Here is a 26740-nt window from a genome sequence, read left to right on the forward strand (position 1 = left end):
GTAGAGGTGGTGACACAGCTCTTTTCTGCTGATCGGCTATCTTTCCCTGCTTTTGGCTGATTTTGGCTAGATCTACTGATTTCAGACTGGAAAGGTGGTACAGACGTCTAAAATCTGTTCTAAGTGATTTTATTTTAATAAGTAAGGAAAAATTACTGCGACCCTCTACTCTGTCCTCTCTCTTACGCAGCTGCTTTCCACTTTAACATCTGAACAGTTGAAAGAAAGGATCAGTCTGGGCTGAAGGGAGTATTTTAAGAAATTCAAATAAGCATTCAGTGTAAAACTAGAGTCTGGCTAATGTGAAACGCAGAATTTTAAAGTATGTAGTTACTAATAAAATGGAATGATTAACCAGGGAAGTTGGTTTTACTATGGAATATCCCGAAGACATAAAGCCAGGGAGCCAGCTTTTTAAAATTAAGATGTGGGAACAACTCTAAAATCTGTCCTTTCTGTCCTGTCTGCCTGGCTGGTGTTAGGGAAAGATGAACTGAGCTAAGTTGTCTCTTGTGACTTCCCTTGGGCCATTAGATCAGGATGTCATTGCTTTCTGTCAAAGAAGATATTTCAACAGGATTTCTGAGAATAACATAAAAAGAAATGCAAGCAACTTAGGTAAACAAAATGTGGTATAGAATATCATTCAACTTTAAAGAGGAAGGAAATTTTGACATGCTACAAACGTGAATGAACCAGTCACAAAAAGACAAATACTGTGTGATTCCATTTTTGTGAGGTACCTAGAGTAGTCAAGTTCATAGAGACAGGAAGTGGAATGCTGGTTGCCATGGGGGGGGGGGGGCGGAAATAGGGGTGGGAAGTTAGTATTTAATAGATATATAGTTTCTGACTATATACACTTAAAAATGGTTAAGAAGGTGTTTTTTATGTTACATGTATTTCTCCACAATTAACAATTTTTTCAAAAGATGCAGGCAACCTGGAATGCAAATTTTTATAATAGAATTTGACTTTGAATACTTTCTCATGATGTTTGGAGATGGGAAGGATGCTGATGAGAGACCTAGAATACTTTAAAAATTTAAACAAAGTTATAAATTATCAAGAAAAATAGTTGGTGAATTTATAATTTTCAGTGACTAATTATCTATTTTGTACTTTATTAAAATGCTTTTGTAGATATAAAAATGCTCAAGATAAAATATGGGAGGTAGATAAATTGATTGGAAATGCTGTAAGATCTGGCCTTTTTTCCTCACCTGTTGTATGAACTATAGCATGTCTGACAGACGGACTGATTCTTAGATGAAGGGTCTGACTTTGATAAAGACTTTACCTGTTTGAAGTGTTTACCAAAATTGGCAGAAGTAGAGCTACGAAAGCAGAACAATTATATTTATTAAAAATTACATGTGTATTTTTTAAAGGAGTTCAATCTTTAAGATTTTTGTAGTTGATTTTTTAAATCTGTAATTTTAGATTGTAAAATCATTAAATTTAGATTTTAGTAATGGCTTTGTTTTTTAAATATTTAAAAACATAGAAGAGTTAGTCCCCATTTCCAATCAAATTCAGCATTTCCATTTAAAAGGTTCTGTATGAGAAATTTAGAATTTGGCACTGAAAGCCTGCTTTCACCTCACACTTTAAAGTAATATGTCATCTCAAGATTTTATTTTAAATAACATGAAAAGCTCAATTTATCACTTTACACTTCATCTGACTTTCGATGTTTTAGAGTACTTTCATGTTTCATAATAGTAATATTTGAAAATTAATGTTTTCTATTCATGTTATTTATTTGGTTAACCATAATTGAAAGTAATTATCATCTGTGTTTCCAATAATGTGTTAATATTATTCATGCTTATCTTCATATAATCGTATATATTTTTAATGGGGCTAACAATTGAAATTCCCTTCAGCACACTTAGATGACATATCTGTTAAGCAAACACAAACAAATTCCCTTTGGAGTTGCCCAGTTAGAATTATTCTTGTATTAGTTGTAGTAGTTTTAGCAGAAATAGAGTATAAAATGTGTAAATCCTGTATTTTCACTGCCAGATGTAGAAATCCTTAACATTTTTCTGGCAGTTCTCTTTTGACACTTTATGCTTTTTAAAAATTCTGCTAGTACATTACATTATAAGCCAGCAGAAGCTACAGCGTGTTTGTGTTTATTTTGGGGGGGGTCAGGTGTCAGGATGAGTGACTTCTGTGACCCAACATGAAGTTTGTCATTGTGCTGATAGGTGGCTCCATGTTTAAATGCTGTCTATAGACTTGAGGTGCTATCTTTTATCCATTCAAGAATCTCTGAAACAAAGATTTCATCTCATTTATCTGCATTGCTGGTGGAGCAGAAGCTAAATGCTTACCACATGGGAACATTCTAGACCTTCCCCCCTTTCGTGCCCCCTTTTTTCCCAAGTGCAAAATACCTAAAATCTGCTGTATATTTTTAAATCTCCATCCCCAAAGTAGAGCTAATTGCAGAATCTAAGTGATGGCTAAATGGATATTTACTGTAGAGTTCTTTAAACTTTTCTGTATATTTGAAGTTCTCATAATAAAATGATGGGAAAAACTAGAACTGTGTCTTCTAGAAACCGTGTATATGTTTCCTGCAGAGCAGGGCATTGGGGTGGTTTCTGGACACCCGTGAGTTCATAAATGGCCGTCTGGCCGTCTGGCTGATATAACCCACTCATGCTGCTCATGTCTTCCTTCTACTATTTCTTCTCTTTCTTTGCTTCTTTCCTGATGCTTTTCAAAGATTTGGACCCCTGCCTCCAAAGACCCAGATCAGCATCTCTAAACACATGGACCTTCGTGCTTTGCCCCTCGTAGCACAGGGAGGGATCAGAGAAGGCACTGGCATTTAAGTGTCTGCCATGTGCCAGTCACTGTAACATGCGGTGTTTTGTTTTTTATTTGATCCTCACAATAACCTGTTTATAATTGAGGAAACTGAGACTCACAGAAGTAAAGAAAGAAATTTGCCCAGAGTCACAAAAGCAGTAAATGACAGAACCCACATTCAGGCCCCCATGTCTCTCATCTCAAATCCCGTTCGTGCTCTTTCCAGAATGCCTTCTCCCTCCTCAGATGTCCATTTGTGATCCTTCCCCCACCACCAGAACGCTTCTTGAGATGTCTTCCGGGCCACCTGGAACCATTGGGAATTCTTCGGCTTGGTGACTTTCGTAGAAAGTAAAAAAGATAAAGTCAGGGATTGCTGTTGATTCATATTAGCATTCCAGCACCTGACAAATGATTCCTTGTGGTCACTCAGAAAAAGATTTCAATGAATGAACAAGAAAACCCATAACACACCAGGAACATACTACCTACCCAGTTTCTTATTGGAGAAGACCATGCAAACTACTTTTTTCCTTTAGAACAGTATAAAGTCATGTTATGAATACTTTCAATTGCTTTCCTAATGGCAGAAAGGAATGGCATTCTGTTCGTAGTTCCACCAATATCCACCTTACCTTGTCTTACCTGCTGTTAAGACTGGAAGAGCCATGTGAAGATGCGAGTAGATCTGTGGAGGTTTTGGAATATCTGTCTGAAGACCATTCATGCATGTTTTACCACATTTTTTTACGGAAAACCATTTGAAAGGAAATCAATCTCATATGATGCTAGAGAAATCAGTATTCAGACCACTATTTTCTGAGTATTACATCCACTGTCATCTATTTGATATAAAGAATTGGGGAATTCTTGGGAATGACCATGAGATACATTAGTTCATCTTAAACTGATGATTCTAAATTCTTGGAAGGGATTAGTTTCTTGTTTGCTGTAGTCACAAATTACCCCTGAAGGGTCTTCCCAAACCAAACCAGGATGTAAAAAGAGTTGATTTCTTGGTGGGAGAACATTGTGTGATAGGTGGTCCTCTGCTCTAAAGAAGCTGAAATGACATTCTCCATCATGAGCAGCCCGTCAGGCAGAACCTTGTTCTCTTCTCCTGATAAAGTTGTCATGCCGTTGACTCATCACATCAAATTGTTAGTGCTAATGATGTCATCTCATCATTAATTTGACTAATTATATGATGTGACTGTCCCTTCAAGACGGCTAAATTAATGACTATAATGAAACTATTAGAATTTAGGCTAGCATTCTCTGCATGGTCGATGGGTGCCTTTGTATCCTCTCCTTTCCTCTCCAGTTTCTTCCTCTCTATTATCTCAGACTTTGTCTACAATGAGCATCAGATACAGGTGAGAGGGACGGTTGGATCCATCCATGAGTGTGAAAACCTCACCTGCCTCCTTCCTTCATCGTCATTTGTGAAACAATAGTTTTCTTCTAGATTGGAGCCAGCTCGGTTGACAATATTTTATTTTTTTCCTTCCCAAGTTAGGTTTAGTGGGTTTATAAGAAAAATAGAAACAGCCAAACATGATAATTTCTGAAGAGATGGAATGTCTTTAAAAAACCATGTAGGATTAAGATCCTAACACTGTAGATTTTGTTGTTTAGGTAAGAGGCTTTGAATTCTTCTGTGTCATTTCTACTTGCAAATGCTAACAACTGTGGGATACGGTCGTACCACAGTAATTCAGATGAGTGGAAGTGAAGGCTGAAGACGGGTCTAGATGGTGGGACATTTTTGAAGAAACGCAGATTTACTATTTTAAAGAATGGGTGGTACCTATAATTGTGTGAGCAAAAGTGTTACTCGAATTACCTTGACTCCTGTGTCAAAAATCGGATGGGTGGGTGGATATATATTTTTATATATATGGGGGTAGGTCTATTTCTGGACTCTGTTTTGATCCGTTGATCTGTATGTCTATCCTTTCACCAGTACCAGACTGTCTTGATTACTATAGCTTTATAATGAGTCCTGAAATTCTATAGTAAATCCTTTAACCTTATTCTTCTTTTAAAAAACTGTTTATTGTAAGTCCTTCATTTTTCCACAAAAAGTTTGGATCAGTTTGTTGATTTCTGCAGATACCAGCTAGTACTTTGATTGGGATTATGTTGACTCTGTAGATCATTTTGGGGAGAATTAACACCTTAACAATATTAAGTCTTCTAACCCATGAACATGGTACATCTTTTCACTTATTTAAGTTTTGTTTGATTGCTCTCATCAGTGTATTATAGTTTTGAACATACAAAATTTCCATTTTTTCCCTAAGTATTTTGATTTTTGATGCTATTATAAGTCATATATTTTTAAAGTTCAATTTTTAGTTGTTCATTGCTCATGTAAATACAGTTGATTTCAATATTTTGATCTTGTATCCTTAGCCTTATTAAATTATTAGTTCTAATAACTTTTTGTAGACTGTTCGGTATTTTCTGTTTAGATAATCATATCTGCAAATATAGGCAATTGCATTTCTCCCTGTCCAATGGTCCATATGAATGTTCTTTCTTTCTCTTGCCTTATTGCACTGGCTAGGGCCTCTAGACCAGTGTTGATACAAGTAGTGAGAGCAAACATCTGAGTCTTGTTCTTGATGTTAGGGGCAAAGCATTCAGCATTAAGTATGATATTAGCTAAAGGATTCAGGTGTTTAGAGATCGATTTTCTGATTTGCACCTTGAGGGCCATGACTGTTGCTGATGCTTGAGGTACTGAGTGGCAGAAGGAAGCTGGAGGCCTTACTTGTCAGTGTGTGGGGATGCTCCTTTCCCTGCTAGTTCTTAGCACCCCACTCACTGCCACTGCAGGGCCTGGGGCCTCCCTCAGAGGGTCGTTTTCTCCAGAGGCTAAACTTCCCGTGCAGCTCCTGCTGGCCTAGGGGAATGCTGGAGCCTTGGCTTCCCAGGGATGAGGGTGCAGCCTTTCTCCCTGTCCACATGACCCCAGTTCTTATCACCTGCTTCTGTCAGAAATCTGGTGCCTGTTCTTTGTGAGGCTTTGCAGGGCTTTATTGGGTGAAGCAGCCTTTTATACAGACGGCACTTGGATTTCTGCTTCCTCCTCTGTGCAGAGTTCTTCGGCAGGTTCTCTCCTTCCTACTTGTCATCTCCAAAGTGAGCTGACATCCCCTTCTCTGACGCTGCTTCCCCTGGTCTCTGTGCCTTTGTCACGATATTCATATCTCTCTACAGATAAATGTGTGTGTTCAGTTGGCTATGTTTAACTTCCTGGAAAATTTTTTAAAAGCAATTTTTTTTCTGAAATAGTTGGGCTTTTGATAGGGGCGAGTTGGTATTTTTTTTCCCCTCTTATAACTTTGATTACATCACTGCTTTCATTAGCAAATCCTTTTATCAGAGTCAAGGGTAAATTTTAGTGCAAAAGTAAAACTCATCTTAAACTCTGAAAATTTCAGATGTTCTGGATTCAGCTCTAATTAATTATATGTTGAGTATAAGTTCTTAATTTAGGAATTGGTATTAATTTCTGTCATGCTTGTCATTAGTTAGTCTTTTCTATGTTGAATTATAGTGAGTTAGCAATAGGGGGTTGTTTAAAATAGTCAAACTAAGTTCTTGTAAAATGTATTTCTGATTGAACGCCATTGATTCTTTGTAACCCAGAATCAGTTTTTCTCTCATTTAGGCCAATCTCGTATTTGCAGATAAACTTTATACCTAGGATTGAGCACGTACACAACACATTCATAAATTCTCCTTGTTCTCTCCCACCCTTCACCCCCCCCCGCCCCCACACACATACTCCCATTCCACAAGAGATGTCCGTTATTACTGGGTAGCTAGCATACAGACACAGCTTATTTAATGTTAATTTTGCTTTTCGAAATCACATTTTTTATTAGCAATAAGAAACACAGTTTATCAGCACTCTGCAAGGGATTGCCTTCTGAATGGAGCATAGGCTATCCAGTATCCCCCCTCATTCACCCAGCTCAAGCCCGAAAACACAGAAACAGTCATTCTCGTGGAATTTGAATTCAGCCTGAGTTTGTGAAAACAATGAAAATACATTTTCTAGCTCCCACTTGCCCAGATTTTTCCAGTTTATTTTGCTGTGTGAGGTAGTTTGCACAGTGGGACATTCCCTCTTTCCCTGAGCTACCTCTATCTAAGAGGGAATCCAGACGTACTGGGGAAGTTGACTGTATACTAGAATGTAAACCGTGTTAACATCATGTATAATTCAGGACGAAATGAGCATTTTGGTGTTTGTCACTGCCCTATTGATTTTGGGGGGAAGCAACTGCTTATTTCATTTATTGCATCCATTCAGTAAACCTTGACTGCAGAGGATTTACTCTGCAGGCCTGTGATGGGTGCTGAGAAGCCTGTGGTCACCAAGGAGTGTGAGATCCTGCTTTCTTGGAACTTACATTCTCATGGCAGGGTGGATAAACAAAGGAATAAATAAGAAGCACAGGCCGAGATGAGGAGTAGGAGGGAAACAAAACAAGGCAGAGGGATGTATACTGCAGGGAGAGGGGCTGGTTGGGCTCCTCAGGGGTCAGGGGAAGCTCTTCTGAGGGGGTCACTTTCTGGGAAAAGGGGGTGGAGAGGGAGGGTTTGAGGCACTTCTCTGGGTTTGGGGACAATCTCAGATCTACTTACCCAGCCACATAACCAAGGGGAAGTCTCTTATTCTGACAGTGAGCTTTTTTGTCTGTAAAATGGGAATGAACACACATGTTCAGCTTCAAATGGTCATATACAAGTCTCAAAGGAAAGCATTTTGTAAACTGGGCAGTTCTTTACATGAAAGGTGGCTAGTACTTTATCCAGCAGCATGAACCTCCCAGCCAACTAAAGGACTTAACTCTATCTTTATGACTTACTATAGAGCTGCAGGAATAAAGACACTGTGGAGCTGCCATAAGGACAAATAGATAATGAAACAGAACAGCCCAGAAATACAAACACGTACTTGTGGTCAGTTGATTTCCAATAGTGTTTCCATGCAGGACTCCCTGCCTGGCATTTCTAGGGACAATTGTATGTTACTCCAAATCATGAGAAAAATCAGTTAAGAAATCAGGGTAAAGGAAAAGGTCTGTGGGAATTAAAGTTGAACCATCAACATAGACATTACTTGTTCAAAGGAAATGTTCTGACATGAAGTCGAAAACAAGAGTGGAATCAACATCAAAGGTTAAGGTCAACATTTCTGAAACCAGGACAGGAGCTTATAGAAGAGAAGGGGCCATGATTACATCAGTCCTTCTTTCTTGTCACTCACTGTTGCCATGTTGTAAGTGTGTGTTTATGGCCCTCTCTGCTGCTAACAGTGAGTCATTCTTATAAATAAAAATATGTTAATGAATTTATATACATTAGTACACTTTACAAAAATCCTGCGAGTCTTGTTCTAATTGGTTTTGGAAGGTGTCCTCAAATTGGCAGTTTTGAAACATGTTTCTGTGTCGTAGTGCTGTTAACCTTGCTAGGATAGCTGAATGGTGCGTTATCTTAGAATCCAGTGGTGTTGCTTTGTAAATATGTTTGCAGAAGAAATGCAAAGATAAGATGTAAATATCATTGTAGAATACTCCTGTGTGAAGTTAGCTGATCCAAAATCTAGCTTTGGACAAGCAATATCAATTTTAACAGCAAAACTAAAATCAAAGCAAGCAGACAAAATATTTTCGGCCCTAAAAAAGGAAATGAGCTTATATGAAGCAATTGTGCAGTCTAACGCCCAACTTGTATTAGCTTTGGACACTGAACAATTCAGCACAGCATGAAAGAAACTCTTTTACGTCTGGAATATTTGTCACAAGACAAATATTAGCAATTAGTGCTTGCGTGTTTTAAAATCTCATTCAAGAATAACTTTTACATATTAAGTTTTTGTGACATCTTTCAAGGTTTAAATGATATTTATTGGGCATCCCTTTGGTGCTTATGTTTTATTCTTTTAATGTTTCCTATTACCAAATATCTGTATTAGATAGAGATTATTTACTGAACTATGTAATTATGTCACAGTATATTGGCTCATAATAATAACCCATGCACGTATTATTATATCTTTACCAGAGTACCCCTGGAAATTTTACTATAACCCTGTCACAGAAAAGCGAGTCACTGTTTTATGATAACTCAGGATTATTTAAAAAGACATAGAGTGCTATTAAAAATACGGAATAATTTCTGATTTGGGAATTTTGATTCCTTGTTATTAAAATCTGAAGATTAATAACTGTTGAGAATTTGGAAAATTTAAATTTTCCAACAAGGGTGCTGGTGATCCAGTCGGCAAAGGTTAGTTTTGTCACCAAATAGTGCTGAAACAATTAGATCATGGTGTGTGAAAGAAATGAACTCCCACTCTTACATTGCACCATGTCCACAGTGAACTTGAAATGGACTTGTAGACCTAAATGTAAGCATTAAAACTATAACATGTCTAGAAGAAAGGTGGGGAAAAAATCTTGGTGACCTTGTATTACGGACTGAATGGTGTCTTTCTCACTTCCATCAAATTCATATGTTGAAGTCCTAACCCCACTGTGATGATACTAGGGGGAGTAAGTAGAGTTAGATGAGGTCATGCAGGTGGGGGCCTCATGATAGGATCAGTGCCCTTGACAGAAAACAGAGCTGGCTGTCTCCTACCATCTACAAAGCATTGCTGAGAGAAATGAAAGAAGCGTCAAATAGATAAAAAGATATGCCATGTTCATGGATTGGAAGCCTTAATGTTGTTAAGATGTCAATACTTTATTCTTTATTATTCAATATTATATTTTAGCCAAAGTGATCTACAAATTCAGTATAATTCCTATGAAAATCCTGATGACGTTTTTTGCAGAAATACAAAAATCCAGTCCATCCTAAAATTCATATGGAGTCCCAAGGGACCCCAAACAGCCAAAACAATCTTGAAAAAAAAGAACAAAGTCGGGATTAACACTTTCTGATTTCAAAACTTACTACAAAGCTATGGTAATCAAAACAGTGTGGTATTATTGTCATAAAGACAGGCATATGACCATTAGAATAGAGGAGCTCAGAAATAAATCTTTACATATATGGTCAGATGATATTTGACAAGGGTGCCAACACCATTCAGTGGGGAAAGAACAATCTTTTCAGTAAATTGGGTAAACTGGATATCCACATGCAAAAGAATAAAGTTGGACCTTTACCTAACACCATATATAAAAATTAACTCAAACTGGATCAAAAACCTACATGTAAGAGCTGAAGTTATAAAACTCGTAGAAGACAACATAGGGGAAAGCCTTCACATCAGTGCATTTGGCATTGATTTCTTGGATATGACACCAAAAGCACAGGCAACAACAACAAATAGACAAATTGGACTTTATGAAAGTTAAAATGTTTTGTGCATCAAAAGACACTATCAACAGAGTGAAAAGGCAGATCACAGAATCGGAGAAAAATATTTTGAAATCATATATGTGATAAGGGATTAACACGTAGAAAATATAGAGAACTCCCAAAATTCAACAATAACAAAAAAAATCAACAACCTGATTAAAAAATGGGCAAAGAACTACCTCTGATAACAAAAAAGGTTAGCAACGTCATTGCAACAAGTTTGCAAACTTGATTGTCAAGTGAGAGTCAGATACAAAAGACTAAATACGTGTAATTTTATTCGTATGAACTTCTAGAAAAAGCAGAACCAGAGGGACTAAAAGCAGATTAATGGTTGCTGGGAAGGAGACTGAGTGCATAGTGGCACCAGGAATCATTTCAGAAGAAGGCAACTGTTCTATATCTTGATTGTTGTAGTGCTTACATGGTTGTATACAATTCCCCACGTTAACCAAACTGTACACTTAAAAGGAGTGAATTCCATTGCCTGTAAATAATACCCTAATTTAGACGGAGGAATACCCTTAGAATACCCTTAGGGAATAATACCCTAATAAAGAGGGAAGAAATTTCATGGGGCAGCCAAATTTTGTGGTCTTACAGAAGAAGGAGCTTGTGAATGTGATCTTTCTATTAGCAAACATTTTTTCTACTAAAAGGAAGAAGTTAATGGAGAATCTTGCAGAATTTGCGTGTAGTTGCTGCATTGTTAATAACATCTTACAGCAAAGTTCTAAGTTTGACCTAAGAGTCATTATAATATAACCAGGATGGCGGATCATTTGCGTCTCCCATATAAATACTAATCAAGGTTTAATGTTCAATTTTGACATACCACGTTGTGTCTGTAACATTTCATTTTTTGATTAGTCACCACTTGTTTAGTGGATTTAAATGTGTTCTTCATATTCATTATAAAACAGCTCACTTCGTGCATTATAATTTTGCATGCAAAATAAGCTAAGACTAATGGGAGATTGTTTTGCATGATTTTCATTTTGACTTTTGACCTTCGAAATCAATCCGTGAAGGAGTGTCCTATCAACATACATGTATTGAGAATATTGAGAATGTCTACACATAGTTCACAAATGTACACAAACAGCCCTAGCTTAAAAATATATAAAGAATTAAAATTTTAAAGGCAGTAAGTACTTCATATATCTCTGGTTTTCAGTGTATGATAAAAATTGTGTTTGATTCAAAACTGCTTTAGTTAAGCTATATGGGATATAATTGTGGCTTTTATTTTTATTAAAGAATGATAGTGGAAAAGATTTTATGTTTGTATGGCTGTTAACATACACATACACATATGCAAACATGAAGTGGATTCATTGCAGACATAGCTGAGGGCTTTCCCTGGCAGGATGTCCAATAAACAATAGCCCTTCCTAAGAAGCAAAGGATTCTTATTTGAGAGCACAAACTACGGATTAGGAACTAAGAAACGTGTTTTAAATTAATAGAGAAAATGTTCACGAAAATGCTTTATAAACTTAAAAGTTACATAGAAACGAGAACCTTCCAGAGACAAGATCCTAGCATAGTCTCTGAAGCATAGTAGACTCTCAGGAGTTTGTGGGGAGGGACATTACAGAATAAGGAGGCCTGTAGGGCAAAAATACCATGGTCATCTCTGGTCAGGATAACAACCATGAATTCCAGCAAATGCCTGCAAAGTCATCATTTGCAATTAATGCTAGGACTAAAGCAATCAGTTCCGTGTTTTTTGAATGTCCACCTAATATTTGACAAAAACGTACTCCTATATCCAGTCTTTTATGTCAAGGCGTTCTTCACTGAGAACGTTTTTTGAGATTCATCTGTGTTTGTGCAGCTATCAGTAGTTCCTTGTTATACGCTGCGTTTTATTTCATCGTATCCTTGTGCCACTTGTATCCATTCTCCTGTTGACGGATACCTGCACTGTTCCCAGTTTTTGTTCTAAATAATAAGGATGGATGGCTTCAAGTCCACGTGAGGCAGGCAAACTGAGTGTTACGGGAAGCATGGAGGAGAGAACAGTAGGCAGAGGGACTGGGGAACGTTCTCGAGGCTAGTGGTGATTGAGCAGGAAGAGACGGCACCAACCGCAGCACTGAAATGGGGATACGGGGTGTATTGAGGCTGATGAGCCCTCTAATGGGACGAGGGATAAATGGGAACGTGCTTGTCATGGATTTCATTAAGGTAAACGTGTATCGTCTTTGCACCTCCACTGCCTAGTGGAAGATGAGGCTAGAAAAGCAGATTGGGACCCAGATGACAGAGCATCCTGGGTGCTGTGCCAGGCAGTGTAAATTTAGCTTTGTAGTGGAGAGCCATGCAAGTTTTTGAACTGGGAACATCCGGATCAAGTCTCTGCTTCGGAAGAAGTTTGGCACCATCGGAAGGACTGGATTATAAGGGGAAGGGAAACTGGGAAGAGGAGGAAAGGGCAAAACGGACCAGTTAGGATCCTGCTTTAGGTCTGGGGCAAGACAGCGAGGGCCCTCAGTGGCAGTGGGTGAGGGAGACCTGGATTGGTGGCCGATGGGAATGAAATGGGCAGGACGGGAGGCTGTTGGGGGAGGGCCCGGGAAGGCGCTGAGTTGGTGGGATGCTGGTTAAGGAGGCGGTGAGCTTCTCTGAAGGAGAAGGGCTCCGGCCTTGGGGAATGAGAAGGGGCAGATGCTGACTGCAAGGGTGTGAGCCTGGGTGGCTGGAAAGGCATTCGGTTGTGTCGTATGAGACATTTTGTTTATGGTCAAGGCAGCTTCTCCCTTTTGTTAATAGGTTGACGATAGATTATTTGTCATGTAAAAGCACACTTCAGTCCTAGACTGTCACAGCAGGTATCAGGAGACATTCTTCAGTGAAATTTACTTTTCCTTATTTGTTACGCGTCATGCTTTTCAACAATTTTTTGTTCTTTTAATTTGGAGATAATTCCAAACTTTAAAAAAGTCACACAGATAATACAAACATCACCCATAGATACTCGTTATCCGGACTCATCTGTTGTTAACATTTTGCTCCATTTGTTTCTGGCTTTGAAGTCTCTCGCTTCCTTCCCCTCCTTCTCTCTATGTATACACAGCAGGTCCTCATCATTTTGTTCAGTGTTATTTTGTTATAATGTTGGTGAGATGCCATCATTTATATCAATTAGCCTGTGGTAGAATTGGTTTCGTTATACATCGTTTTGCTTAAAGTCACAGAAATGTGTTCTCTCCCCCTCCGTCTCCCCCTTTTTCTCTTGTCTCCCTGCCCCTGCCACCAACACCTTATTTTTTTTCTTAACTGTCTGCGAAGAAGTTAGATACCTTATGGTCCTTATCCCTAAATACTCTAAATGAGGATATTCCTTTATATAACTATAGTAGTTACCAACTTCCGTAATTTAACATTGATCTACTACGTTAATCTACTGTGCGTACATCAGTTTTATTATTTGATCCAATATTATCTTTGTAGCTTTCCCCCCTGCAGTGTGAGCTCTGGTTTATGATCCCGCCTAAGAGCCAGGTTATGATAATGTGTTGTGTCTAGCTTTCATGTCTCTTTCAGTCTTTTTTATGACAGTGACATTTTTGAAGAGCACCGGCCCTAACACATGCTTTTCTTTTTTTCAGTAAAATAGTTTTCATTTTGGTTTGTCTGATGTTTCTTCACGATTACATTCAAGTTATACAGTCCTGAGCAAAATACTACCTGAGTGACATGTCCTTCTCAGGGTGTCAGTCTGGGGAGAGACACTTGAAGACCTTGTAGATATCCTACCCTTGATCAAAATATCTCCCCAGATCTAGCATCTATGGATGGTTTTTGAATGACTGGGTAGCCAGAGTTTTTTATATGTAACATTTTAGAATACTCACTTCCTAGGGAAGGTTTAAATAGTACGTCCGCGTTCTCTGTCCCTCTTGGCCCCCTCTCTGGGCTTGCGTGGTCTCTCTTTAAGTGGTATGACTTGATTTTTTTTTTTTATGCTTTTCATAACTTGGGGACTATAATAAAAAAATCTATTTATAAGACCCATTTAGAAGAGACAGGGCTCACACTGGCCATGTGGTCCCTGTTTTTATAAAGTTATATTTCAGGGAACATATTTTGTTAAGGAAAAATCGGGACATATAATCTGATTTAATTCAACATGTCAAATCCTATAAAAGAAGCCAGGTTTAATTATAAATTTGGCAAGTCACCTCTTTGGAATAGAAGAGAACTATAGGAAGGTGGGGTGTGTCTGTAAGTATATTCAAATGCACGAGCAGGGTGATAACTGACAGACCCAAGATTTCTGTTCTGCTTTATCCATTAGTAGTCACATGAAGTAGCAATGCTAGCTTCTGATTTAAGGTAGTCAGAACTATTATTTTGTCATAGTAGTTCTACCAAAATAGAGACCAGGGGTTACCTTTAAAAATGTGTTCTTTTAAGCACTAAGAACAGCTTAGATTTGGATATATGACCCAAGCATAATGTCTGAATGCTCTTCCACATAAGCTCGTCCTGGGTCAGCTTGTAGACTTCAGTTCATAAGAAAGTCTTAAATTGCAGCCGCTGCTGCCTTGCTGATTGCTAGTTAAGTGTTAATAGAATTAAGAGTATTAAAATAGTTTTATAGCCCAGACTTCCTGTTACTCTTAACACCTTTCATGTTGTTCCACTGTTTGCATTTCAGCCCTGCAGCTACCAGCACAGCAGGGAAGAGAAGTCTGAGGCCCAGTCAAGGGGAAGCTGGCATGGAGGCCAGCGTATCTGGGGAGATTTCTGACCCTGAGCTTGAGCAGACCGATTCCTGTGCAGAATCGCCCTCAGAGGGAAGGAAAAAGGCCAAGAAGTTTAAAAGAATGAAGAAGGACCTTTCTCCAGCAGGTTTGTATCGGCTCTTTCTAAAGTTCTGGTATTGTGTACTCTTCAGTGCCCTAGAAACTCATATTTTGGGGGAGAAATTATAGCAGGGCATCAGTTGGTGGCAAAGCCCATGTGGTCTTCCACGGGACCAGATGTTTTAATGACCAGTTTAATTTAATTGGAAGAACCCCTTAAAAGCCCTGGCTCTTGAAAGAGTAAGTAAGGCTTGGTTGGGGGGCCCCCTGGTTCAAGATAATTAGTCCATTTTGGTGTCTTCTCTGTCTCCTCCATGGTTTAGAGGTTTTACTGATGTGTTTAAAGTAGCCTCCGTATTTTAAATGTACGTTTAAATTTGCACAGAGGCCTACTCCTACACATGTTATTTTCAGTAGCAGAGTTTTCACTGTTCCCAGCAAAACCCCAGGCAGCCTGGATTTCTCTTATAAGCAGAATTACATAAGGAGCAAAGGAAACAGGAAGTCAGCACATGTTGAGAGCCTACTGTGTGCTAGATGCTGTGGCGGAAGTCTTCTCTCTCCTTACTGAGTTTCATTCTCACAATAGGCCTGACGTAGGGAATCCCATCCTTGTTTTAGTGACGCAGGGGTCTGGACTCAGGGAGATGGGGACACACGTGCAGGTCCATGCAGCTCGTAAGAGGCAGACCCGGAAGGCGAGCCCTGGCCCACCTGGAGCCGAATCCCACATCCCGTCTGTCAGGCAGGCAGGCACGCCATGGAGAGTGTAAGGGAGGAGGGGGCTTCCTTGTCAGATGTGGCCATAACCTGGTCAGGCAGAAGTCACGGTGACAATGACAGCCACTGCTAACTGAGTGCTTGCCAGGGATCCAGCGCCACACTTAATTCTCAACGGAAGTTCTTCCATTTAAATCCCTGAGGTCGTCATCTGGGCCGTTATACAATGAAGGAAACAGGAGGCCTCAAGGATTACCTGCCTCGCCAAGGTCACAGAGCCCTTAATTTTGTCCTATATAAGAAAGCCGTTTCTGCTGAGCACAGTTCCGTAGTGTCTGCTCAGCATAGCAGGGCCACAGACCTAGCACCATCCATGCTCTGCTTTGTCTCACGTCGCCCTGGTTAGCAGAATCAACAACCAAAGGCACTTGATCCATACCCAGCCTAGGAACTCTCAGTGTTGCAGTTAATTCCTTTCTTTTGCATGTGGCCCAGTCTGACGTTAGGAAGTTTTCTGCATCTCATTGATACTAATGAAATCAAAGAAGCAGCAAAGTGTTGCTTATGCTTTTTGTACGGTATGCTGATGTCTAACTTTACCTGAAAATTTAAACTCTTGTTTGAAGCCTGGATTGTGTATTTGAGCTGTCTCTTTAAATCAGGGTGTCTCCCTTTACTTGCCTCTTTTTCTTCCCTAAAATAAGTATTGGAGAAGTTTTCAATCTGTAGCATAGTACTTAGTTTTCATCTGTGATACCACGTTACCCCTGCCAGTTGTACCTGCTCAACAAATGTTAAATACTAAGTGTTAGCATGACTTAGAGATCAATCTGAGCATGGTTAGGGGAGGGGGTCCCCTCTTGTATTTCTTTCCTTCACATCTCATTCTCTTTTTTACTTTTTCATTTTATCTGTTACTTCTCAGGGACAAGGTTTCAGTGTTTTTTCCCCTTCTCCCTCAGCATAATCTTAAAGATATTAAAATTAAAATACCTAATAATAGACTGACTGCATTAATAGATTAGCTCCTTTTATAACTTTCATCATTTTAAGTGAAAACTTTATATGAGTTATTTGAGGTTTTGAATTTATAATATAGTCATTAAAATAGTTTTTTTTCCCCTCTCCCATTGACAGTAAAGCTGTCACTGCCACAAGATGTGAGCTAAAAAAATGATAGATTTTGTACTTCGTTTGTCAGTCCTGCTAGAGAGAGAGAGAGAGACAGAGACAGAGACAGAGACAGAGACATCTTGACAACTTTTAATTGAATCAGAAAACTTGAGAGAATTGAGACTTTCCTAGGGTGGAAGTTTAATGGATCCTTTTCGGGTGGTTTGTTGTAAGAGTTTAGTCCTAATAGGATTAGCAGGATGTAGGTCAAGCGATCTGGTGCTGCTGGACTGACTAAATCATCGGACTTTGATGGCTTGGTTCCTTTAATAAGGTCCAATAATGAGTCAGTACGAAGTTCAGCCCCTGTGAAGGGTCTGTATTCACCTCGCAAAGGTTCCGCGTGTACCAGTAGCTGTGTGGGCCTTTTTGGGTGTTGGCTGGAACTGTATTAGATAGAGTGGTACAGTGCGGGGATGTCTGTCCTACAGAGACAGGTTCTGGGGCATCAAGTCTGAACTCTCCTCCTGGGGAGAGTATCTGACAGGCTCGGGGGATTCACAGAGGTGTTGGGCGCCTGGCACTGTCAGCGAGGGTGTGGCAAGCGTGAAAGACAGTGCTTCACCTGTAGGGCATGTCCTCTTTTCCAAGGAGGAAGTAGCAAACAGTCGGACCCTGGCATACTGTGACTGTGGGAGTCCTGGGGCAAGTGTTGCCCAGGAAACCCCACACAAAACAGTGTCGTTTTTCTTAGTTACACATTGTAATCTCTCAGGTACACGGAGAATAAAATCCTGGACCCCTTCTGAGATAACACAATGACCCACATTACCGTTTATTACGTTTATATATCAGACGCTGTACTAGCATCATCCTTTCTTACCTTGTCTAGTCCTTATCAAAACCCAGTAAGGTATCTATTATCTTCAATTTCTATCGGAAACCAAGGCTCAAAGAGTTACAAACTTGCAAAGTCAAATACCAGGGGTGCCAAAAACATGTATATGGGTGGACACTTTGGTCAGCGTTGCTCAAGCAGTCGTTCACCATCATCAGAAGTGTCTGGACGCTGACGGGAACCACTTTGAGCTCCTCTTATCATTGCAGAAGTCACACTTGACTCGTATTCATCTTTTGTTATCACTATATATTGAGGATTACAATTTTAATACAGTTTTCCTTTCTTAAAGTGTGTCTACATTTTTTTGGCACCCCCTGTCTAGCTGGTATGGCCGAGGGAGGGGCTGTCTGATCCAGAGCCCACACATTGCACCACTCCGCCGAGTCAGATTGATCCACACTGAGAGGAAGCAAAGGATTGTGTGCAAAGGATTTCTGGCAGCTGTTCCAGATCAGAAATGATTACCAACCTGGACTTTCAAATGATGAAGTCATGTGATAAAAATCCAAGTGACCACGCCCCTTTGGCGCTTCTGTTTCATGTACATATTGTGGCCTTGGTAAATATTTTTCTCTCAGGCGTTGTTTCTATCCTATTTTTAGGAAGCAAATGTGTCATGTAAGTCCCCTCCTTTTATACTCATGATGATTAGTGTAGATTGGTAGTGCTATCTACTTTTCCTTTGAGGAATTCAAGGTCCGTTCTTGGTTGGTACAGAAAGGAAAACAGTACTGTGTTCTGTTTATGCTGGAATAAACTATCCCTGGGAAATGTTCCCCAGGAAGTGTTTAATCGGGGGGCTTCCACAGTACACTTGTCCTTGCTGACTCAGCGAATAGTGTCCCCAGGGTCTGAAGAAACCCCAGCCTCAGCCTCACCCCTCACTTCTACAGGAAGTCACATGGCCGCCAGGGAGAGGCCTGACGCTGAGCAGACTGGCCCCTCTCGGGACCCTGATGGACAGACAGTCCAGTAGCTGGAGGTTCCATCAGCGCCCTGTTCAGCAGCGCTCGCCAAGGAGTGCCATGAGACAGCGACTGTCTGTTGACTATTTTGTCACCTAACAGAGAAGCTTCTCCATGTTGTCTGCCTTGCATTTAAAACACAGCACATTAAGCTTTGAAATGTTTGCCAAGAGCCTTGAGTTTAATTGGAGTCTTGACTAATCTGCTGAACTTTTCAAGCTCAAACCCTTCGGGTCACAATGCAGAAATGTAGGCTCTACCTAGAGCAGCAGTCGCCTCATGCTATTACAGGTCTCCTTAGGGTCCGGAACAAGATCTGCACTTGCTGCTGGCAGTCCCCTGAGCGACCAGGCTGGGAAGCCCAGTGACCTCCCCGGGAGCTTTTTAGTTACTCAATTAAAATGGGGTTTTAAAATTAAAATTCAGGTTTCCAGCCTGAATGTGACAGGTGAAGTGTGTGCTGTGCTGTGCTCCCAGCATTTCTGTGCCCTCCCTGTTCCTCCTGGCAACCCGCTGGGCCCCCATCAGCCACCCTGGGACCTCTGCCTGCTGTGGTAGGAAACCTCCCATTATCAGGCCCTTTGGAGCACTTCCCAGTTAAAATCTTTTTTACTTCCCAGTTAAAATCTTTTATGTGGCACCCAAAGGACCTTTCCGTGTACAGAATTCCACTCTGTAGAAAGTCATACGATGGCACGTGTGTAGTTTTTTAGATTGTTTCGGATTCCCCTGCGGTGAGATGGCTTACCTCTCCGAGTTTCTCCCTTTCTTTCCACGGTAGTTAGTTGAAACATAAGCAGAAACAATCACCAGTTGTGTTTACCACTTTTTAATTTCTTTTGTTGTTTTGGTTAATAAAAGTAATGTGCTCACTCTGAAAATTTATAAAATAAAGAAAAGTAGAGGAATTATACCCCACAGTCATTGATACTATTAATATGTTTCACTCTATCATTTTTTTACACATCGTTGGTATCATACTATATACAAGGTAGTACCCTGTTTTTTCTGCATTTAAAAAAGCCTTGGCCAGATAATTTTAATTATCAGCATAATATTTTATATTAAAATTTTGTTGGATTTTTTTAAACAACAGTCTTCATATCTTTTGCAGGGATAGCTTTGTTAAGATATACTTTATGTTCAATGAAAGTCATCACTTTCAGGTGTACAGTTAAATGAGTTGTGACAAATGTGTCTAACCATATAACCATCCCTGCGATCTGGATATAGAACAGTTGTATGATTCCAGAGGACTCCCTCATGCCCCTTTGTAGTTTGCTGGCTGCCGGTCTCCACAGACACGACCTGTCTGTGGCCTGTTCCCCGTTGTGATGGTGCAGCCACGCTGCTCTGTACTGGGCGTTCTGTTCCCCTCTCCTTGTTCATCTCGTTTTGTCTTTTCCCACCAGGAAGCATCTCGGACAGCTCCGCCAAGCTCTTTGAGGTTCCTGACACGTGGTAACCAAGACCCGAGTGAAGCAAATCATGGGTGCTGATGCTGAGAAGGAACCAGCCAGCACGTTTGGAAGCCATACTGTATCTACTAAGTGTGGTGTACGGGAGGGGGTGGAAACCCAGTGTGTGTCCTGAAACACAAACCAACACCCAGCTTTTCTTTCTCTGGCTGTGTTTTTTCCCTTCCTTTTTAATGTAAACTGTCTGCTGACACTCAGCATGGTTGCAGGCTGTTGTGAATGTGTACATTGTGAACCGGTCATTTGTCGCTGGTGTGAAACCTTCCCTGTCATGAATTAGTGTGTTTAAGAATCCACCTGATGGGGAATGTCGGCTGTGACATATGCAAAAAGAGCTGACATTCCTGGGTGCTGGGATCATGACCCTGGGGTTGAACTCCTTCCTGTTTCAGGAAGTTCCCATTAACTCCTCGGGCTCAGATGCTGGGCAGTCAGAGCACGTGGTCCGGTCTCCCAGTGGAGAGACCAGTTGTGTCTCTGCTTCCCACCTTAGCTGCCTGAAACTACCGAGCTCGCATGCTTGTTTTTTCCAGTAGGAAAATCTCTACCGACGACAATGTCAGCCTGTAAAGGAGCTTAACATATGCCTTGCCCTTGGGGCATATTTATTTAGAGCTATTTTTCCTAAGATGCGAGTTTGTCACAGAGGGACAAGTAAAAAAGTTAATTTCTGTTTTTCCATGTAGTGCTGTGTTCACGTGTCACTGTCTTAGCCGGGTTGTCTCCTCTGTTTGGGTGGCTGTCGGTGGGTAAGGTGGCATGTGTGTGTATATCTGCGTGTGTGAGTGTGAGTGTGTGTGAAATCATGTCACGTCTACGTGTACCAGCCCTTTCTCTGTTGAAGCAGATCACAACAGCAACAGAATTTCCTGGATCTACTTCAGTAGAGCTGCTTCGTATAGATCATTGTTAGATATTTAACATTTTTGTATCATGGAATTAAAAATGAAAAATGTATTTCCAAAAGATGAAAATTAAAGACATTTTCATAGGATTCTGGTTTTTTCCTTTTTCTCTCTCTGTTTTTTTTATAAGTGAGTGACATATTTGATCTCTATGTAGATATCATTTCTCTCTAAAGACCACTCCTAAAAGTTTCTGTAAGTCACCAAGTCTGGTGTTTATGGATTTTTTTTTTTTTTCTTTCTTTACCTGTAACCCTTATACTGTCTCAGCGAGTAGAACGCCTGGTGCTAGAGTTGAGCCCGGTGGTAACTGGCTGTGTGGGAGGGTCTGCATCTTTTCCGCAGTGGAAGGAATCTGAGCTCTCACAACTCTGATCTGATTCCAGAATCCGTGGTGTTATGCAGATTAAAATTTGTAAGGTACTTTCCCCACTTACGAGCCTCTTAACATTTCCCCTTCCTTCTGCTCCCTTCCCCAGGAGTTTGATAGCCACAAAGTTACAAACCCAAATGTGGTAGGAAGGTCCCACCTCTTCTAAAGCTGTCACTGCTCACAGCTCAGTGGGGAAGTGTGAAGGGAAGGTGAAGACAAACAGTAAAGGTAGATCTCAAGGGAGGGGGCTTAATGAGAGCTGGACTCTGCTGTGTCATTAAAACTTACAGGGAAAAACAGGCAGTGCCTGTCCCTTCTTTTTACCTAGTGAACAAGAGGGAAACCCCACCGAAGACTGTGATTGGCGTACAAATGAAAAATACCTGTGGCCTAATGAGGGCGCCTTGCCAGGAAACGCAGATACGGTGGTGGGCTAACAACCCCAGATCTTCAGCTGGAGAGAAATCAGGCCTCTTGCCCCAAGGTAATGAAATTTCTCATTGTCCCCTAAAACCCAGTGCTTCCTGCTCCAAAAGCTGTGCAAACACACAGGTTGCACCCCTGTCACTACTGATCTAGAGAGGGGCTTGGGACGGAGTGCTTTCAAGAAAATACACTCTGTGCTGCAGAGTTTATGTTCCAACTGCAGCTCTGTGTTCTTGGACACATTATGTTCCCTCTCTGAGCCTCCGTTTCCTCAATCATAAAATCAGAATTATAAACCTACCTTACAGGATTAAATGAGATAATGTAAACTGCCCAGCATACACAGTGCACAGTAAATTGTAGTTGTATTTGAAGATTATGCTTTTGATCCAAAACCCTTGGTTGTATCTGCTGCTGTCAACTAGAACCGACCTAGATGAATAAGCTGCTGGGAACATTCTGGTACAAATCTTTTGAGAACAAAAGCTATCATGTTGGAGGGTAAATACCAAAGAGTGGAACTACTGGGTGATAGGATAGGCGAATGTTTAGTTTTATAAGAAAATTCTAAATCTTTTCCCAAAGTGGTTGTATTTATATTCTCACCAACAATGCACGAGCATTCCAGTAACTGCTGCCCTTGGCAACCTTTGATGTTGCCTGGCCGTCCAGGTGGGTGTATAGTATCTCTCATTGAAGCTTTCCTTTGCATTTCCCTGATGACTAATAATGATGTACTACTTGGCCATTTATCTATATTCCTCTATGGATTACCTGTTCGGTTCTCTTGCCTATATTTCATCAGGTTGTTTGTCTGCCTGTTAGTAAGTTGCAGGCATTCATCATATATTAGAAAGCAGTACTTGGTCAGGTAGTTGTTTTGCAGACATGTAGTCCTGTTCTGTGGCGTGCTTGTTTCCAGCCTTACTAAGACACAACTGACATATAACATTGTGTAAGTTGAAAGTGGACACCATGATGACTTGATACCTACATACATCGCCAAAGGATCACCACCATAGCTCTAGCCAACACCGCCGTCACGTCACACGTCGCCCTTTTTTTGTGTGTGTGTGGTGGGAACATTCATGATCCACTCTCCCAGCAACTTGTTTATTTTCTTAACAGTATCTTTTGCTAGGCAGAAGTTTTCAATTTTAATGGTGTCAAATAGATAAAATATGTCAATTTTCTCTTTCTATGTTCTTTCTAAGAAAGCCTCAAGTTGTAAAGATCCTCTTTCATGTTTCCTCATGAAGCTTTGTAATTCTAGTTTATGTTTAAGTCTACAGTCCATCTTGAATTAGTTTTTTTGTGTATGGTGGGAGCCGGGAGTTGAGGTCCTGTCAATCCATGTGGGTATCCAGTTATGCCAGCACTGTCGGATAGCTTTGGTGCCTGGCGCAAAAATCTGTGGACCTAATAACAAGAATGGGTTGTGAGTGTGTGTGTGCTTAAGATGTGCTGTTATTATTGCTGAACAGCTGCACAGAGAGGGTCTCGTTATTTTCTATATGTGTAGTTCCCACTTGGATGATTTTGCAGCCCTTCTCTTCACGTGGAGAGGAAAATGCTATGACCCTTGGTTACTGCTGAGGCCAGGCCACTCTCTCCTGATCTGGGAAACTAGTGAGTGTTAAAAATAGTGCAATCTTTGGGGATTTTAAAAAAAAATCTCATGACTTAAGTTTCATTACTTCAACTGAAATATTCTTTTTCCCCAAATGATTCATGGAGGAAATCTTTGTGTCTGATTTTGTCAAGGAGGGGAAATAGAATCCCTGAAGGCCAGTTCATGTTTCCCCTGGTTGTGAGCTGCCCTCTCCTCCAAGTTGGCTGGTCCCTGCTAAAAGCAGTCCAGTTTGTCTTCAGCCACTTGCCCATGCCTGTCTTGGCCTCCTGCTTTCTCTAGTCATGTGGTGAACATGAACTTGAGAAAGCTCTTGGTGCAGCTGGGCCTGGTGAAAACATCACCAGCTGAGAGGGTCTTAAAATTGAAATGTTTTAGATAAAAATAACACCATCAGACAAGACAGAATAATAGAAAAAGAGTCCTTTGATTGGGTGTCTCGGGAGGGGAGGGGGTGACTTAATGTTTCATAAGGAAAGAAATTGAATCCCCATGACAATTTTTTTTAAGGGAGATACTAGATCAGAAAGCTTGAAGCCAAAGAACCTTGCCTGGTTGTGCAAATTGTGGACTTCTTTGGATCCATGCCCGGCTCGTGCAGCTTGTCCATGGAAACATCTTGCCATATTCCTGAGACCAGCCCGAGGCCTGGTCACCAGCCTTTTGCCTCTTCAGCACAAGGACAGGTGGGGAACAGCACTTCTCATTCCAGTTTCCTTCATAGGTGCTCTGAGCCTGGATGGGGGGGGGGTCTTAGACTGAAGGTGGTTCCCTCCTACCTTCCAGTCGGTGATGAGAAGTGTAAACTCTTCTTCCACATCTCCCCTCTGTGTACTGCAGTCCACTTGGCCCAGCCTCTTATTTCCAATACCCAGAATCTGGGAATTCAGAGCCCATAATTTTACTCAGGAAGGACGAATCTTACCCAACAGGTTGTCCTCTAGCTGTTGAATGGAGTGAAAATTAAATAGCATCTTGGACACTGTGCCTATAAGTTAACCTTGACGAATAACCGTGACTCAGAAGCTTAGGCTTTTGCCTACTTTGGGAGGCTGGGTCTATGTAAGTGGGGGGGTGGGGGAAGGAGTGTCTGGGTATTTTGTTGTTTTCACCACCCCCCATATTCTCCATTGTGCAGTGGACTTCACCTTCTGCCCAGTGTGTGTAAATCAGCAAGCACTCAGTGTCCAGCTGGGAGTGTCGTAGGAGCACCCACCTTCCAGCCTCAGAGCCTGCATTGTCTCCCGTTTCCATTTGCTCATTCCCACTTAGACTCTTGAAAGAGTTTCCATTAATCACCGGGGTTGAGGAAACCACACATTAGAGGCTGTGCTGCAGCCCTCGGCATCTGGGCTTGGTGGCTGCCCAGGTCTGAGCTCAGTTCTCCGCTGTGTGAGCCCAAGGGCGCTGGCTCAGGTTCAGTTTCCTCGGCTGTCAAGCGGGACCACCGCCACCCTTCTCACGGGTTCACTGAGCTGCGGAGGGAGACCGGGAAACCCCCACAGGGAGTCAGGGAACCCCAGTCCCCTGGTTCACGAGGAGAAAACAAGCGTCTCCTCCTTGAAAACATAAAACCCCCCACTCTCTAGAACTTTCCATTTGAAGGTCAACTCCCCCTCCACTATTTAATCTCTGCTTCTTGAAAGTAGATTTTCTTCTCCACTCCACTGTGTGTTTTTTTCTGTGATGACAGGAAAGGTATATTGGAGCGCACTCTATTCTAAGCACATCATGACTTTTTTGAAGTGTGGGTCCTCTTATTCCCACTTGAAGATAAAACTGAGGCCCCTGTGGGTTCAGTCACTTGCCCTGGAGGTCATGGTCAGTGGCAAAGCTGGAATTCAAACCTCAAGATGTGTGCACTGGCATGTGCCTCATGAAGACTTGGTGCTGCTCTATGTCCACACACAGGGAGACAGAGAAATTGCAGCAGGGGTCGTTCCTGTGTCTCATCTGTGCCCACCTGGTTATGCCAGGTGTCCGTACACTCAGTTGGGACCAGACTCCCCTCTTCTTACTCTCCGCCCATCCACAACTCGAGGAATAGAGAGTTCGAACCACCTCCTTGTCAGTGACACAGGCGAGTAGAAGGCTTTGTCCATATCTTAGACTGTTTCTCAAGGGACAGCTTTCCAGAAGGGGCATCACAGCACCAGAGAGCAGACCCGTTTTACAGGATCTCCATCTATATTGCCAAATTGCTTTTCAATTTACGCTCCTGCCAGAGGACTGCAAATCCTGAGTAGCAGTGTCCAAAACACCTACCTTGAGAATCAGTTAATCGTTTCACTTCCAGAGAAGGCCATGGCTGCCCAGAGTGTGAAGAGCCACACCCAGGCCTTTGAAGCAGCTTGTTCCCAGCAGCAGCAGCAGCAGCAGCAGCAGCAGCAGCAGCAGAAGCAGCAGCTGAGAACTTGTTAGAAATGTAAATTTGTGGGCCTCACCCCAGTCCTACTGACTCAGAAACACGAGGTGGGGCCTCAGTCTGGAAACAAGCCCTGCAGGTGTTCAGGTGCCCGCTCAGGTCTGGGAGCCACTGGTCTTGAGAAAGGCGCCTCCACTGCAGGGGCAATGCACACACTTGTTTATAAACCAAAGCTGGGGCGGCTGGGAGCAAATCCAAGGGCAAGGTCATGTCTATCCCTAGTTCACATTGGAAATCGTCACCTCTTAGCTTGTTCGAATCTTGAGTTTGGATAATTGGGACCATGTAGAAAATGTCACTCTTCATGTTCAGGGTCTAGCTCCCGTAGACACTTGTTATTCAGACTTTGAGGTTTATTATGTGTCGGGCACGTTATTATTATCGTCCCCTTTGTTCCTTTCGGAAGGGAAAGGAAAGCTCAGAGCAGTTGGGAAACATCCTCAGTTCACACAGCTAGTAAGTGGCAGACCTGAAATTTGAACCCAGTCTGTCTGCCAGAGACAGCTCTTAACGGCCACACTGCCCGAGAGAAGGAGCTGAGATACTTATATAAGGTGGGAGTCTTTCAAGCAATTGGGTTTGTTATTGTTCTGGAATCTTCTAAACCTCTGTCTTAAGTGCCTTGAGAAAGTGGCTTTCCCCTGCTTCTTACTGTGGACTCTGAGGAACCCAAGCCAGTCTTGGTCACGGGTAGCTCTTGCCTGGTTGACAAGTTAGTGAGGTGATCTCTTGTTTCCCCCCACCTGTTTCAGTTTGACTC

The 26740-nt window shown here is 41.5% G+C and overlaps 1 protein-coding gene across 1 annotated transcript in view; it reads left to right on the forward strand.

The window, feature by feature from the left end:
* Nucleotides 1-21215, forward strand: part of PARN (poly(A)-specific ribonuclease) — a 118470-nt gene extending 97255 nt beyond the window's left edge. Inside the window, exons 23-24 of the mRNA XM_019710397.2 lie at nucleotides 14897-15090; nucleotides 20156-21215. Coding sequence (XP_019565956.2) covers nucleotides 14897-15090; nucleotides 20156-20208 — 247 coding nt within the window. The 3' untranslated portion in view covers nucleotides 20209-21215. The remainder of the gene's footprint in view (nucleotides 1-14896; nucleotides 15091-20155) is intronic.
* The last annotated feature ends 5525 nt before the right edge of the window (nucleotides 21216-26740 follow it).

Source organism: Rhinolophus sinicus, linkage group LG18 (assembly GCF_036562045.2).
Source record: "Rhinolophus sinicus isolate RSC01 linkage group LG18, ASM3656204v1, whole genome shotgun sequence".
Classification (NCBI taxonomy): domain Eukaryota; kingdom Metazoa; phylum Chordata; class Mammalia; order Chiroptera; family Rhinolophidae; genus Rhinolophus; species Rhinolophus sinicus.